Genomic DNA, 13,353 nt, shown 5'->3' on the forward strand with positions numbered 1-13,353 from the left:
AAGTAAAGACGGTCACAACAAATATTCCAGCAGGTTCAAACTTGTACAAAGTCAGTTTGTCTTATAAACTGTTTTCTAGTGCATTTAAAAATGTTTAAAAAAATAATCAAAAAACTAAAAACACCCATTTCTCAAATTCTTAGTAAAACCCAAGGAAGTGATGTGGCTCATGACGTCTGCACATTACTGCAAGTCTGGCCCAGCTCACAGTAAAAACTACTGTGAGTAACCCCGCTGACAAAAGACCGACATGCATGAGGCACAACACCGACAACTCATTTGTGTCACAAAATATTTAATCAGTGCAGAATTGATTACACGCGTCAGAAGTACATCTAATAATAAGCTGTACAATAGCTTACAGCGTACTACGTGTTGCTTTGATAATACAACTGTCTGCAGCAGGAGGATCACCTACGACTGATAAATGTGAGGTGTCTGGAAAAAACAACTAAAACAACACTTCACCTTCAGAGTGAAATACAGACAGATGCAACATTAACTGCTTCGGCTGGTACACGTGTGCAGTAATCTCATCTTCAGGGTGGTTTTAAAAAAAGAAAAAAGGACATAAGGTATCAGGTACGTTACGTTTCAGCGGATCCTGACATTGACGGTTTCCACGTGGTTCCAGGCAGGAAGAACAAACAGGGGACTGTCCAGTGATCGATTCTGCAGCTACGGCCACTAAAAAACTGCTAGATTATCAGTGGCTTCATTAAAGAGAAGATATTCATACCAGCACGAAGCCACGTTGTCCCCTCTTTGTTCTGTTTCCTGAAACTACAGGCAGTGCATTTAAGAGCGTGATGACATCATTAGCCGATGAGGCCCAGGCAGCATGAATAATGACCTTAACTTAGGCGTGGTACAGTTAGGCAAGTCTAAAGCTCATCTGGTCTTACACTGAGCGTGGAGGACAGCGGCGAGGGGAAGATCGCAGAGGACTGATGTAACCAGGTGAGAGCGCAGCGAGCGCTCAGGTGGCAGCTTGAACACGGTGATCACAGCCGGCTCTGTCGCGGTCAGCTGGCAGTTTGAGGTGGGAGTGAGGGGGTGATGTCACCGTTCTTCTTGGAGGTGCAGAAGTATTAAAGCTTTTTATTACAACAGGATGGAAAGACTCATTGTAACGATGTTATCGTTCAGCTCTATGGAGCTTTCATTTGGCTCGCAGCTTTTGCTTTGGGGTTCACTCTCATCATGGGAGCCATGGTGCCCTCAGCTGTGCTGGAAAAAAGGTGGTGGCGGCGGCAGTGGGGAGGGGTTCAACCTGATAAATGCGCCTTTGGATGAGTCAGCCGCGTCACGCTTATACCCGTCCATTACTTGGACTCTTTCTCTGCATCCAGCACTGCAGAGCGGATGCCCAGCTTCTTCAGCTCCTCCACCAGGTCTCCGTTCTGGTGCATCTGCAGAAAGATGTCGCAGCCTCCCACAAACTCGCCATTGAAGTACACCTGAGGGATCGTGGGCCAGTTGGAGAAGTCTTTGACTCCTGTGGAAGGCAGACAGCGTCAATACTACCAGTCCTGTTTCTCTGAACACCTCGTGGGTTTTAAAATTAGGCGTAGCAGTTTGGTTACATGCCTCATTAGCATTTTTAAGGAAAATCTGAGGGGTGGGGTTTTTTTTTTCTACCCACTGAAACTGTAGCAAAAGCACAAACCTCCATACTCACAGCAAAGGGTCTCCAACCCAATTCAGATTTATTCATTTAGTGCAACAACAGTGGCCTCCAGGCACTTTATACTGTAAAGTAAATAATGGAGAGAAAAATCCCAACAATCAGGCGACCCTTATGAGCAAACCATAGATGGAAGAGGGAAAGATGAACTGCCTTTTAGCAGGAAGGCAGAACCAGGTTCAGTGAGGGGCCATCTGTGAGTGGTTGGGGGTGAGGGGAGGAAGCCAGGAGAAAACACGCTGGAAGAGCCTCTTCTCTTAACCCCCCCCCCCTTTAAGCCCTTTAACATCAGTATTATGTTTGTTAGTGTCCAGATGCGGCTGTAAAATACAACATTCAGACTATATAACAATATGTAAATTGATCCAATCGGCCATTATCAGGTATTTCACTCTAAACGTGGTTAAAGACACGTAGACAGGACAACAGGAGCACATATTGCTGATGTCATCTGTGAGGACGCTTCCCTGCTCTCCGACATGTCTCGTGTCATTATCGGAACAATGGGGATCGAGTCCTGACAGAGGCCGGGACTTTGATACCGATGCTAACGTTACCCCACCCTTTGGTGCTGCTGCACAACACTGATAAAAACTGGCCATGGAGTGCCGTTGACAGCTATCCTAACCGAATGCTGCTTTGAATGAGGTAACGATCAGGACCCGACACTTCAAGGATGTTTAAATGAGCTGCACCCAGCATGTGACGCTTTTTCTGCCGGTTACAAAGTAACCAAAACGGTACACGTTCACCTGAGAGGTGACAACCTGTTGCTGTCAGGCAGACTCCGGGTTACTGACCTTGTCTGAGGTCCTGGTCCTCCAACACGTTGTACGCTGCGTAGTTGTCCACGCCGTGCATCCGGAGGATCTGAACCACAGCGTTACTGAAGCCGCACATGGGCTGCGCCGGCGTGCCTTTCATAAACACCACCACTTTGTCCTTCTTCACCATCTCACCGAGGTCTTTCTGGAGATCCGCCGCCGAGCACAGGAGCCGGACTGAGGCCCACTGCGAGCGGCCGTCGGTTTGTCTGGGCAGGTAGACAGCCGGACCCGAGCGGAGACACCGAGCAGCGGATCGGAATAAACTGTTCATGGTTTGTGTTCAATTATCTCGTTACAAGAGGAGAAGAAACGTCCTACAGACAGGCCAGAGTCGGAGTAAAAACAGCCAGTCAAACTACTGTCGCCTCACTGTTACGATGAGGGGCGTTTACGTGAACGGTGATTGGACAGCTTCGCCCAGTCTTCGCCGAGTCTGATTTGCTAATGGTGGCGTCACACGTCATTCAACGCTGGCGAATGTAAGACGTTTAAAGTTATTGTGTTAGAAAATATAATAGTAACAATGTTACAATAAAAATAAGAATAATGTGGCATTCACATGTCATGTATATGAATATGGCATGTTTTCTTTGATAAAATAAAACATTATATATAAAAAAAAAAAAAAAAATTTCAGGTCACAGAAGCAGAAAAGGACTTCCGGAGCATTTTACATTCACAGGAAGAAGAGGGTAACTGTTTGAAAGATGGCGGCGCCCACGCAGAAGAATAACAAACCGGGGAAACCTGGAGGGAAAGAGGCTCAGCCTCTCATTATCGCCAAAACACCGGCGGAGGAACAGCGTCTGAAACTGGAGAAGTTGATGCGAAACCCAGATAAGCTCGCTCCGATCCCGGACCGACCCAAAGAATGGAACCCGCGAGCCCCGCCGGAGTTCGTCCGGGACGTGATGGGCTCCAGCGCGGGTGCAGGCAGCGGAGAGTTCCACGTTTATCGCCACCTCCGCCGCAGAGAGTACCAGAGACAGGACTTTCTGGACAAGATATCAGAGAAGCAAACTAAGGACGAGGAGTACCTGGAAAAACTGGAGCGGAACAAAGAGGCCGCCGAAGAGAGGACAGCGAAGCGGCGGAAGAAGCGAGAGAAGATGAAGCAGAAGAAGCTCCTGGCGAAGAAAGCTAAACGTGAAACTAAAAGCAAGAAGGAGGGAGACGACAAGAGCTCCGAGAGCGAGGAGGACGACGAAAGCAAGGATGAAGATGAGGAAGACGAAAGAGAAGCTGAGGATGACGCAGAAGCGCCCAGCTTCATCATGGGGAAGAAATGAACCCGTGAAACGTGGAAACTCCTCGCAGTTGGACACACCAGCGACACTTCAAGCCTTTGAAAATAGAGGAGATGATTTGGATCCTGTGGTGAGCCTGCAAACAGGAAGGTGGACCTGACCTGCTGCAAGGATTAAAAACATTGTCGCTCATCAGCAGAGACACTTGGACTGCCTCGTTTAGCAGGCAGGAGAATCCACCGAGGGACCGATGTTTGAAAGAGGAATTGTTCAGTGTAGTTATTCATTATGGCTTCCAGGATCACACCTGGAAGCCTTTGTCGTTGTTATATTTCAGTATGATTCAGGCTTATCTGCAGGGAAATCCAGCTTTGGTTTTAAGTTAGGAATGTTAACAGTATTTGGAAATAATCTATTTCAATGTGCTAAATGTTTTGAAATAAAACTGAATAATAAAAACACCCGGGTGTTGTGCAAGTTGCTCACAATGAAACCCAACAGCCAAGATGATACTTAGACATGTGATTGATGCTTCGATGTTCTCCTGTGCAGCCTTGTGAAGCTGCCCCTGGCCCAGCCTGTTGCCTGTGGGTACAACAAGCTGCAGAAAGCAACTCAAAGAATGAAAAGGCGTGGCTCCTGGAGGCTCGGGAGTGTCACGTGCGATGTTCTTTGCACAGACCCCTGCCTTCCACGGTGGTGACGACCTCCCCCGGTAGCCGTCACCTTTCTTGAGGCAGGTAGAGTAAAATCTGGCAGCCAGATATTGTCTGAAACAGGGGAAGCTCTTCCTGTCAGACACTGTTCAGCTGTCACACTGAAGCCTTTGGGAGGCTTTGCTGTTTAGTTTCAACTATTAAAAACACTCAGAACGTTTGTTTGCTTCAGTGTAATAGTTTGCCTGTGCCTACTTGTTAGTTTGCTCCTTTAATACAAATAAGAATATAGCTGGAAGCGAGTCACTGCTTTCCATCAGGTTTTGGGTTTCTTCATTTATACTTATTTAGTTAGAAAATGTTGTCATTCCTTCAACCTGAATCCTTGACCGATGCTGCAGATTAATGTTAGAAATGTATGTCATACTTTTACTTGTGCTCAGTATCACATGTTCCCCGTTGGATTAAAAAAAATGCACATTTCTCCTAATCATATTAAATTCAAATGATTTCCTTTAAATGTGATACCTGAACATGTTTTAAAACAACATTTGCTCTCTTCCTTCTTTGGTTTAAACTTTTTCTTTTATTTAACAAAATGGGCCAACGGGACTTAAATAAAATGTTTTTGGTCTTTTTATGGTCTGAAAGTCATTAAAAAATGTTTACCTAGATTCACAAAATATAAAAAGTGTTTCATTGAAAGAGCTGTTAATGTGCACGTGCTTTATGATTTTAAGTATCTCTTCAAAAATTCATCCTGTCAGCAAGAACAGAAAAAGGATGTTTGATGTACACGTGGCTTTCTGTTAGCTGTAGTGAAACACATTTAGGTCTTAGGAGTGTATCTTTAATATATTACTGGATATTTTTATTTATGATTTATTTTAATACCCGATGAAGATCAGTTACAATTTTTGACATTTGTTTTTTTTCCTGCACAGCTGTTGTTCATTCAGGTGAGTTTTCAAACTAGCTGCTTATTATTTAACAAAAGATTCAACTTGAGAAAATGTATTTATTAGCTTTCAGCCCTCCTGCATGTGTATATGTTTGCTGAGTTGCACAGCTAAAGAAGACTCGCAACCTTTGATTTGACCTTCACAAAAGTAAAGGAGTATTAAAATGAATTATTTTCATGTATAATTAACACGAGAGCTCTCTGTGCATATTATCACACTGTATTTGCATCATATAGTTTTTTGAATAGCGATGCATTGAGGAGGACATTTCCACAAGCCTGACTGTAGATACGGATTGGTGGAAGAAAAAGTAGAAAGGATGAGGTAAGAAAAGACAAATCATAAAGAATGAAACAAGTATTGGCGAGGAAATGAATCACTAATATCCAGCGTACCATTTTAATGCACTTTATGTGTTTGACCTTACAGCTCATTATCTCCCTATAAAACACTTGTGAACACATAAGTGGAAGAACCTTTGGGAACAAATGAAAACTTCTAATCAGACAAGCTAACGTGTGTTTTCAGCAGCCGTACAGCAGGTTGATCCTCCTGATGTCCCAGTAGGACATGCCCTGCCTCTGGCCAATCTGGACGTTGCGGTTGGGGATGGGGGAGATGGTTTCCCTGCCATTGATGGAGAAGGCTGTTCTTTCATAGTGCATTATGGAGGAGTAGTCGTAGGGAGTGTTGAGGTTGTTGGTGTCCTGCTTGTCGAAGTTGTAGGCCATCTGTGGGTCGATGTTCTCCCAGTTGATCCTGACGTAGTAGTCGCGGTCGCTCCTGGTCTGCTCGTGCTGGAAGCCCAGAGCGTGGTTGACCTCGTGCTGGACGACGCCAAAGTAGACGCAGCCCTGCCTGTTGAGAGACAGGACCTGCTTCCCTCCCTGTCTGCCCAGAGGAGAGAAGCATCCGTTCTGGCTCTCGATGCTGATGTAGTCGTTCTGGTTCTTACGGTCGACAAAGCGGACACAGGTCTGGCTGTGGAAGGACCGCAAGGCATTTCTGATCAGCTGCCTTTCCCCGCTGCTGTACTCACTGCTGATGGTGAAGGGAACCGTCACCAGGCCGTTGTTGTCTTTCTGCCACAGGCAGCTCTGGTAACTCTGGCATTTAATGGCATTTCTGCTTTTTGGAAGCAGGATGTCTCCTTCCAGCAGGATCTCGTTGCTGCCATTGTTTGCGGTCAGAATCCTGGTGGTGATATCGACGGTGTGGTCTTCCTCCACCTGGCCCTCTCCTCCTCCTCTTTCCTCCATGAGAGGATGAGCCTGAGAGAGGCCGAGCAGGAGCAGGAGCAGCAGGCTGACAGAGGGACTCATCTTCAGAGTGGGTCTGGTAGCTGTGGAGCTTCTTTGCAGAGCTGCTGTGGAGAGACTCCTCGGAGCTTCGTGTCTGACACAGTTGAGTCGCAGGTCTTTATACTCTCCTCTACAGGTGTGTCTGCAGGAGTGTTATGGGCTGAGGTCAGTAGTAATAAGGGGGCATTAGTCCAAGATGGCAGCCAACCAAACCGGTTTGACAACCGGTTTGATGGTTTCATGCGTGTGCCCGTTCAGGTGTGCTCGGGGCATGCTAGTTCATGTGTGGAAACACACAGGGCGTCAGAGGGGTTATATGAGTTTATGTGTTTTTAACTGGGTTTTAATTTAATCAAACCATAGGGTTTTTTAATTAAACTATTTTTATCACTTAGATGTGTCTCAACATTCAGTTATGCAGACATATGTCTTCTTAAAAGCAATTCTTTGTTTTGCGGGTGGAGTGGAAGCTGTTTTGGTTCCAGTGTTGGGAAGGTTACTTTTAAAATGTATTCCATTACAGATTACAGATTACATGCCCCAAAATGTATTCTGTAACGTATTCCGTTACGTTACTCAATGACAGTAACGTATTCTGAATACTTTGGATTACTTAATATATTATCATGCATTTTTACAACTACGTGAATGTACTATTGCTGTGATTTATTACTATTACTGAAGGTCCGCGGCTCTGAACCGTAGTTAAGGGACCTCTGACTAATACGTCGGGTTCGTGTCGGGCTCGTAGCCGAAAAATAGCTTTACTTTGTTGTCCGGGTCAACTTTGCTAGCAGAGACAGAGAGAGGCGTTGAAAGACTGCTCCAACGGAACTTATTGTTTCGGAGGAAAACACGAACACGGTGTAATAGCTTACTTACAGCTGGGCTCGTCAGGCTCTCTGTTTGGCTGCAGTGGTTATTATTATATTTACATGCTTCCAGCTCCCGTTTCTGCTCGATGACAGCTCGTACTTTTCCTGACAGGGACTAGAAAGAGAGAGCAGATTTCTCCTGTTTTGGCTTCCTGTTAAATCCAGAATTGAATTCAAAATCCTGCTCCTCACATACAAGGTCTTAAATAATCAGGCCCTATCTTATCTTAATGACCTTGTAGTACCATATCACCCTATTAGAGCACTTCGCTCTCGCTCTGCAGGCCTACTTGTTGTTCCTAGAGTATTTAAAAGTAGAATGGGAGGCAGAGCCTTCAGTTTTCAGGCCCCTCTTCTGTGGAACCAGCTTCCAGTTTGGATTCAGGAGACAGACACTATCTCTACTTTCAAGATTAGGCTTCAAACTTTCCTTTTTGCTAAAGCATATAGTTAGGGCTGGACCAGGTGATCCTGAATCCTCCCTTAGTTATGCTGCAATAGACGTAGGCTGCCGGGGATTCCCATGATGCATTGAGTTTTTCCTTTCCAGTCACCTTTCTCACTCACTATGTGTTAACAGACCTCTCTGCACTGAATCATATCTGTTATTAATCTCTGTCTCTCTTCCACAGCATGTCTTTATCCTGTCTTCCTTCTCTCACCCCAACCAATCACAGCAGATGGCCCCGCCCCTCCCTGAGCCTGGTTCTGCCGGAGGTTTCTTCCTGTTAAAAGGGAGTTTTTCCTTCCCACTGTCGCCAAAGTGCTTGCTCATAGGGGGTCATATGATTGTTGGGTTTTTCTCTGTATCTATGAAGCGCCTTGAGGCGACTTATGTTGTGATTTGGCGCTATATAAATAAAATTGAATTGAATTGAATTGAATTGAAAAGACGGAGCGGGTCTGGGCGACTGGTTTTAGAAGTATCACTGCAGCGTTTATCTTCTAAAGAGCTGAATGTTATTTGTGACCATTTACTGTGTTAAAAACTAGCTGGCTTTGTCTCACTCTTAGTTCAACATTCCGAAATCCCGATTTTTTCTTTCTTTCTTTCTTTCTGTTCCGTTTGGCTCTTTTGCATCAGAATTGTTGTCTAAAGGCAAAGAAAGATGCCCAACGGATTTACTTTACCAAATTGACCATCCCAGCCTTGCCGTAATGGTCCATTTGATTCACCTTTTATTGTTTATTTTATTTTCACTTACTGAATACGGGACAGACTTGACTGGGGGAAAGAAGGGGAGAAAGAAAGAGGGAAAGAGAAACAGCTGAGAAGAGGGACGGGGGAGAAGGGCAAAAGACAAAAACCAACAGAACGGGCAGAGAAAAAAAAAATGCATATATCAATCACCTGGATCACCTGCTGAGAAAGAAAAAAGAAAGCAAGCAGAAGAGAACAAGAGTAATAGAATAAACAACATCACAATGATATATGGGAATATGACAGTAAATACTAAATATTAAACATTATTGTGCAGCACATAAGATCAACAGAACACAGTGTGCTTTGAGGTAGGAGCCAAAAAGGGTGTAGTTTGTGGGTGTGATCACCCGTGTGTACACCTGTGAGCATGGACGCGCTTGTTTTTTGTTTTTTAAAAGGTTCCTTCATGTAATAATCTGCTAGAGGGTGTGGGGGGGCCACAGCCCCGTCCTCCAGGGCATGAAGCAGGTATGGAGGAGATCAAAACTCCAGACATCCAGAGGCCCCCAGAACACAAGAGACCAAGGAAGACCAACAGAGGGGCAGCCGCGCCACTGTCCCAGAAAGAGCTGAGGAGAGTCCCAGATGAGGGCTCACTCAGCAGCCGCGGAGCAGAAGCCAGGGGGAGTTGCAGTGACGCGCCCGTGAGCTCCGCCGGCAGCCAGCCGTGCCTGAGTGACCGAGCCCCAGGCCGAGAGGCCGGGGGCACCCCACCTCCGAAGTGGCCCGAGCGAGCCCCAGGCTCCAGGCCCCGATAAGCGGCCGCCAAGGAGTGAGCCGGTGTGTACCTGGACGCCCACCCCCAGACACAAAGAACCACCAACGCACCGATGTCTGAGGGAGTCCGCCACCGGCAGGGGAAGTGGTGGTGGGCGGAGATAGGCCTCCAAACCTTGGAGGGCCTGAGATGTCCCCAGAGAGGTGGCGCCTGATACCCGACCTGACATATAGACACAGACATACAGGCACACACAGACACAAACATCCATTCCCACCCTCATGCTCTCATATGCACTTACTCCACACTCAACCAACGTGGAGACAGACATAAAGAGACGCTGTACACACGATCACACTCCCCAAGCGTACTCTACTAACCGGGTCTAGGTACCCTTGCCCCTGGAGGGGGGAACTGCACCCAGACCCAGGTGGTGTTACCCTTTTCCCTGCGGTGGGGGGAGGCAGGCCGCCCCGACTCCGCAGCAGCAGGGAGGCCCCACACTCCAGACCGCAGTCGGACGGCCAACTCCTCCTCCTAGCCCCCCCGCTCCAGCAGGTCGCAGAGAATGGGGGTGAGAGAAGACTCCGAACCTCCCTCCACCCGCTCATTGTAATGTTGATGCATGTGTGTTCTAAGGTGCAATTAAAACCCAGGAGGGCATGGAGCTACAGTGGGGCAAAAAAGTGTTTAGTCAGCCACCGATTGTGCAAGTTCCCCCACTTAAAATGATGACAGAGGTCAGTAATTTGCACCAGAGGTACACTTCAACTGTGAGAGACAGAATGTGAAAAAAAAAATCCATGAATTCACATGGTAGGATTTGTAAATAATTTATTGGTAAATCAGGGTGGAAAATAAGTATTTGGTCACCTCAAACAAGGAAAATCTCTGGCTCTCACAGACCTGTAACGTCTTCTGTAAGAAGCTTTTCTGTCCCCCACTCGTTACCTGTATGAATGGCACCTGTTTGAACTCAACATCTGTATAAAAGACACCTGTCCACAGCCTCAAACAGTCAGACTCCAAACTCCGCCATGGCCAAGGCCAAAGAGCTTTCGAAGGACACCAGGAAAAGTATTGTAGACCTGCACCAGACTGGGAAGAGTGAATCTACAATAGGCAAGCAGCTTGGTGTGAAAAAATCAACTGTGGGAGCAATCATCAGAAAATGGAAGACATACAAGACCACTGATAATCTCCCTCGATCTGGGGCTCCACGCAAGATCTCATCCCGTGGGGTCAAAATGATCATGAGAACGGTGAGCAAAGATCCCAGAACCACACGGGGGGACCTGGTGAATGACCTGCAGAGAGCTGGGACCAAAGTAACAAAGGTCACCATCAGTAACACACTACAACGGCAGGGAATCAAATCCCGCAGTGCCAGACGTGTTCCGCTGCTGAAGCCAGTGCATGTCCAGGCCCGTCTGAAGTTTGCCAGAGAGCACATGGATGATACAGCAGAGGATTGGGAGAATGTCATGTGGTCAGATGAAACCAAAGTAGAACTTTTTGGTATAAACTCAACTCGTCGTGTTTGGAGGAAGAAGAATACTGAGTTGCATCCCAAGAACACCATACCTACTGTGAAGCATGGGGGTGGAAACATCATGCTATGGGGCTGTTTTTCTGCCAAGGGGACAGGACGACTGATCCGTGTTAAGGACAGAATGAATGGGGCCATGTATCGTGAGATTTTGAGCCAAAACCTCCTTCCATCAGTGAGAACTTTGAAGATGAAACGAGGCTGGGTCTTCCAACATGACAATGATCCAAAACACACCGCCCGGGCAACAAAGGAGTGGCTCCATAAGAAGCATTTGAAAGTCCTGGAGTGGCCTAGCCAGTCTCCAGACCTCAACCCCATAGAAAATCTGTGGCGGGAGTTGAAAGTCCGTGTTGCTCGGCGACAGCCCCAAAACATCACTGCTCTCGAGAAGATCTGCATGGAGGAATGGGCCAAAATACCAGCTACTGTGTGTGCAAACCTGGTAAAGACCTATAGTAAACGTTTGACCTCTGTTATTGCCAACAAAGGTTATGTTACAAAGTATTGAGTTGTATTTTTGTTATTGACCAAATACTTATTTTCCACCCTGATTTACCAATAAATTCTTTACAAATCCTACCATGTGGATTCATGGATTTTTTTTTTTTTCACATTCTGTCTCTCACAGTTGAAGTGTACCTCTGGTGCAAATTACTGACCTCTGTCATCATTTTAGGTGGGGGAACTTGCACAATCGGTGGCTGACTAAATACTTTTTTGCCCCACTGTATGTGTAATGAGAGTGTGAGTAATGTGAATGTCTAAGTTGTGGGATAAAATTGAGGCAGAGGCAGCCAGAGGGGGGGGTAGCCTCCTCTGCCACCCTGGTGACATACCCCTACTCCAAGGCCCTGCATGTGTGGGTGGTTGTGGTGGAGCAGGAAGAGGGGGGCAGCTGGAGATGGGGAGGGAAGGAAGGGAGGGGCAAGTGACCCCTCCCTGGGGCCAGCTCCCCCGCTGACCCCAGTAGGCACCCCCATACTCCGCGACCCGCCAGGGAAAGGGGGCCCAGGCCCATCCAGACCGGGGCCCAGTGCAGCAGCGCCCCCCGGCCCCACAGAGCCCGGGACAGTCCACCCAACCCCACCGCAGAGAAAACTGCACCCACCCCACCATCCACTCATCTTCCAGACTACATGAGACAATAGACGCCCAGGCTGAGATCCCGATTTTTAAATAAAACGATCGCATCAACCCTGGAAAGAAACCCCAGTAGATGCATAAAAACTAGTTAAATTAAAACTAGTGGTTTGATGAAATGAAACGCTTGTGAACATGCTGACATTACCCATTCAGAAGAAACTCCCATTTGTGGCGTTTTTAAAATAAAATGCTGGCATCACTGCAAGCTGAGATATTGTCAGAATCACAAAATTAGTGTGACTAAAACACCAACACTTTTGACTAGATGTAAATGAAAAGCAGCCCCTCTTTGTTAAGGTGCACTGTGAACCAAAACAGCTTCCACTCCGCCTGCAAAACAAAGAATTGCTTTTAAGAAGACATATGTCTGCATAACTGAATGTTGAGACACATCTAAGTGATAAAAATAGTTTAATTAAAAAACCCTATGGTTTGATTAAATTAAAACCCAGTTAAAAACACATAAACTCATATAACCCCTCTGACGCCCTGTGTGTTTCCACACCTGAACGCGCACACGCACGAAACCGGTTTGGTTGGCCGCCATCTTGGACTAATGCCCCCTTATTACTACTGACCTCAGCCCATAACCCTCCTGCAGACACACCTGTAGAGGAGAGTATAAAGACCTGCGACTCAACTGTGTCAGACATGCTGTGTGATGTCAGGTCTGTGGACGGATCAACACAGTTACTTTACTGGGTGGGACGTGTTTAACCACAAAGCTTAAACAAACCAAAACTAAACTATTTCTATGATTAAAAAGTGGAATCAGTGGAGGGCACAAAGAACACGTCATGTTGTACCCACGAGGAAACAGCTACAATATTTAGATGAAATGCAAATAACAACATTCACAATATTTACATCATCTTCACTGTGAAAGACAACACCAGGGTGTCCCAGAAAACGGATCAATTTTTTGATTATAAAGAATTAAACGCTTGTTGAACAAAGTTATTATAGTTTTGTATTTCTGTGATAAATATTTTTTAGCTTAATTTTTAATTGTTTCTGTCTTAGTTTTGGATTTTTGGAAATGAATGTTTCCTGTGAGACTCGACCTGTTTCTGGAATGTAGTAATTTTGCAAGATAAAAGACATTGCTGCAGGAAATATTAGAGGTAAATTCCAGTGCTATCAAACGTGACAAACACTTTGTCAAATCTCTCTAAAAAGAT

General features: G+C 46.2%; 3 protein-coding genes across 3 annotated transcripts; 1 reads left to right on the top strand and 2 right to left on the bottom strand.

Annotated features, from left to right (window-relative positions):
- Positions 1–278: 278 nt before the first annotated feature.
- On the bottom strand, positions 279–2,961 carry glrx5 (glutaredoxin 5 homolog). The gene is made up of 2 exons (XM_082505463.1): positions 2,488–2,961; positions 279–1,498 (listed from the first exon to the last, which is right to left on the bottom strand). The coding sequence occupies exons 1-2, from the start codon at positions 2,783–2,785 to the stop codon at positions 1,326–1,328; spliced, it is 471 nt and encodes a 156-aa protein (XP_082361589.1). The 5' UTR covers positions 2,786–2,961; the 3' UTR covers positions 279–1,325.
- A 206-nt stretch (positions 2,962–3,167) lies between these two features.
- prkrip1 (PRKR interacting protein 1) lies at positions 3,168–4,222 on the top strand. Its single transcript, XM_082505461.1, has one exon. It carries the CDS (start codon positions 3,222–3,224, stop codon positions 3,801–3,803), a length of 582 nt encoding a protein of 193 aa, XP_082361587.1. The 5' UTR covers positions 3,168–3,221; the 3' UTR covers positions 3,804–4,222.
- Positions 4,223–4,334: 112 nt separating this feature from the next.
- On the bottom strand, positions 4,335–7,007 carry LOC309689198 (high choriolytic enzyme 1-like). Its single transcript, XM_082505456.1, has one exon. The coding sequence runs from the start codon at positions 6,699–6,701 to the stop codon at positions 5,904–5,906; it is 798 nt and encodes a 265-aa protein (XP_082361582.1). The 5' UTR covers positions 6,702–7,007; the 3' UTR covers positions 4,335–5,903.
- Positions 7,008–13,353: the final 6,346 nt, after the last annotated feature.

The sequence above is a fragment of the Aulonocara stuartgranti genome, assembly GCF_965226115.1.
Source record: "Aulonocara stuartgranti genome assembly, chromosome: 15".
NCBI classification, from domain to species: domain Eukaryota; kingdom Metazoa; phylum Chordata; class Actinopteri; order Cichliformes; family Cichlidae; genus Aulonocara; species Aulonocara stuartgranti.

Bases quoted from the DNA above. Each gene is read 5' to 3' on its own strand.
- glrx5 (XM_082505463.1), bottom strand. From the start codon at position 2,785: ATGAACAGTTTATTCCGATCCGCTGCTCGGTGTCTCCGCTCGGGTCCG. The intron at 1,499-2,487 runs GTCAGTAACCCG...TGCCTTCCACAG, and splicing joins GGACCAGGACCTCAGACAAG to GAGTCAAAGACTTCTCCAAC.
- prkrip1 (XM_082505461.1), top strand. From the start codon at position 3,222: ATGGCGGCGCCCACGCAGAAGAATAACAAACCGGGGAAACCTGGAGGG.
- LOC309689198 (XM_082505456.1), bottom strand. From the start codon at position 6,701: ATGAGTCCCTCTGTCAGCCTGCTGCTCCTGCTCCTGCTCGGCCTCTCT.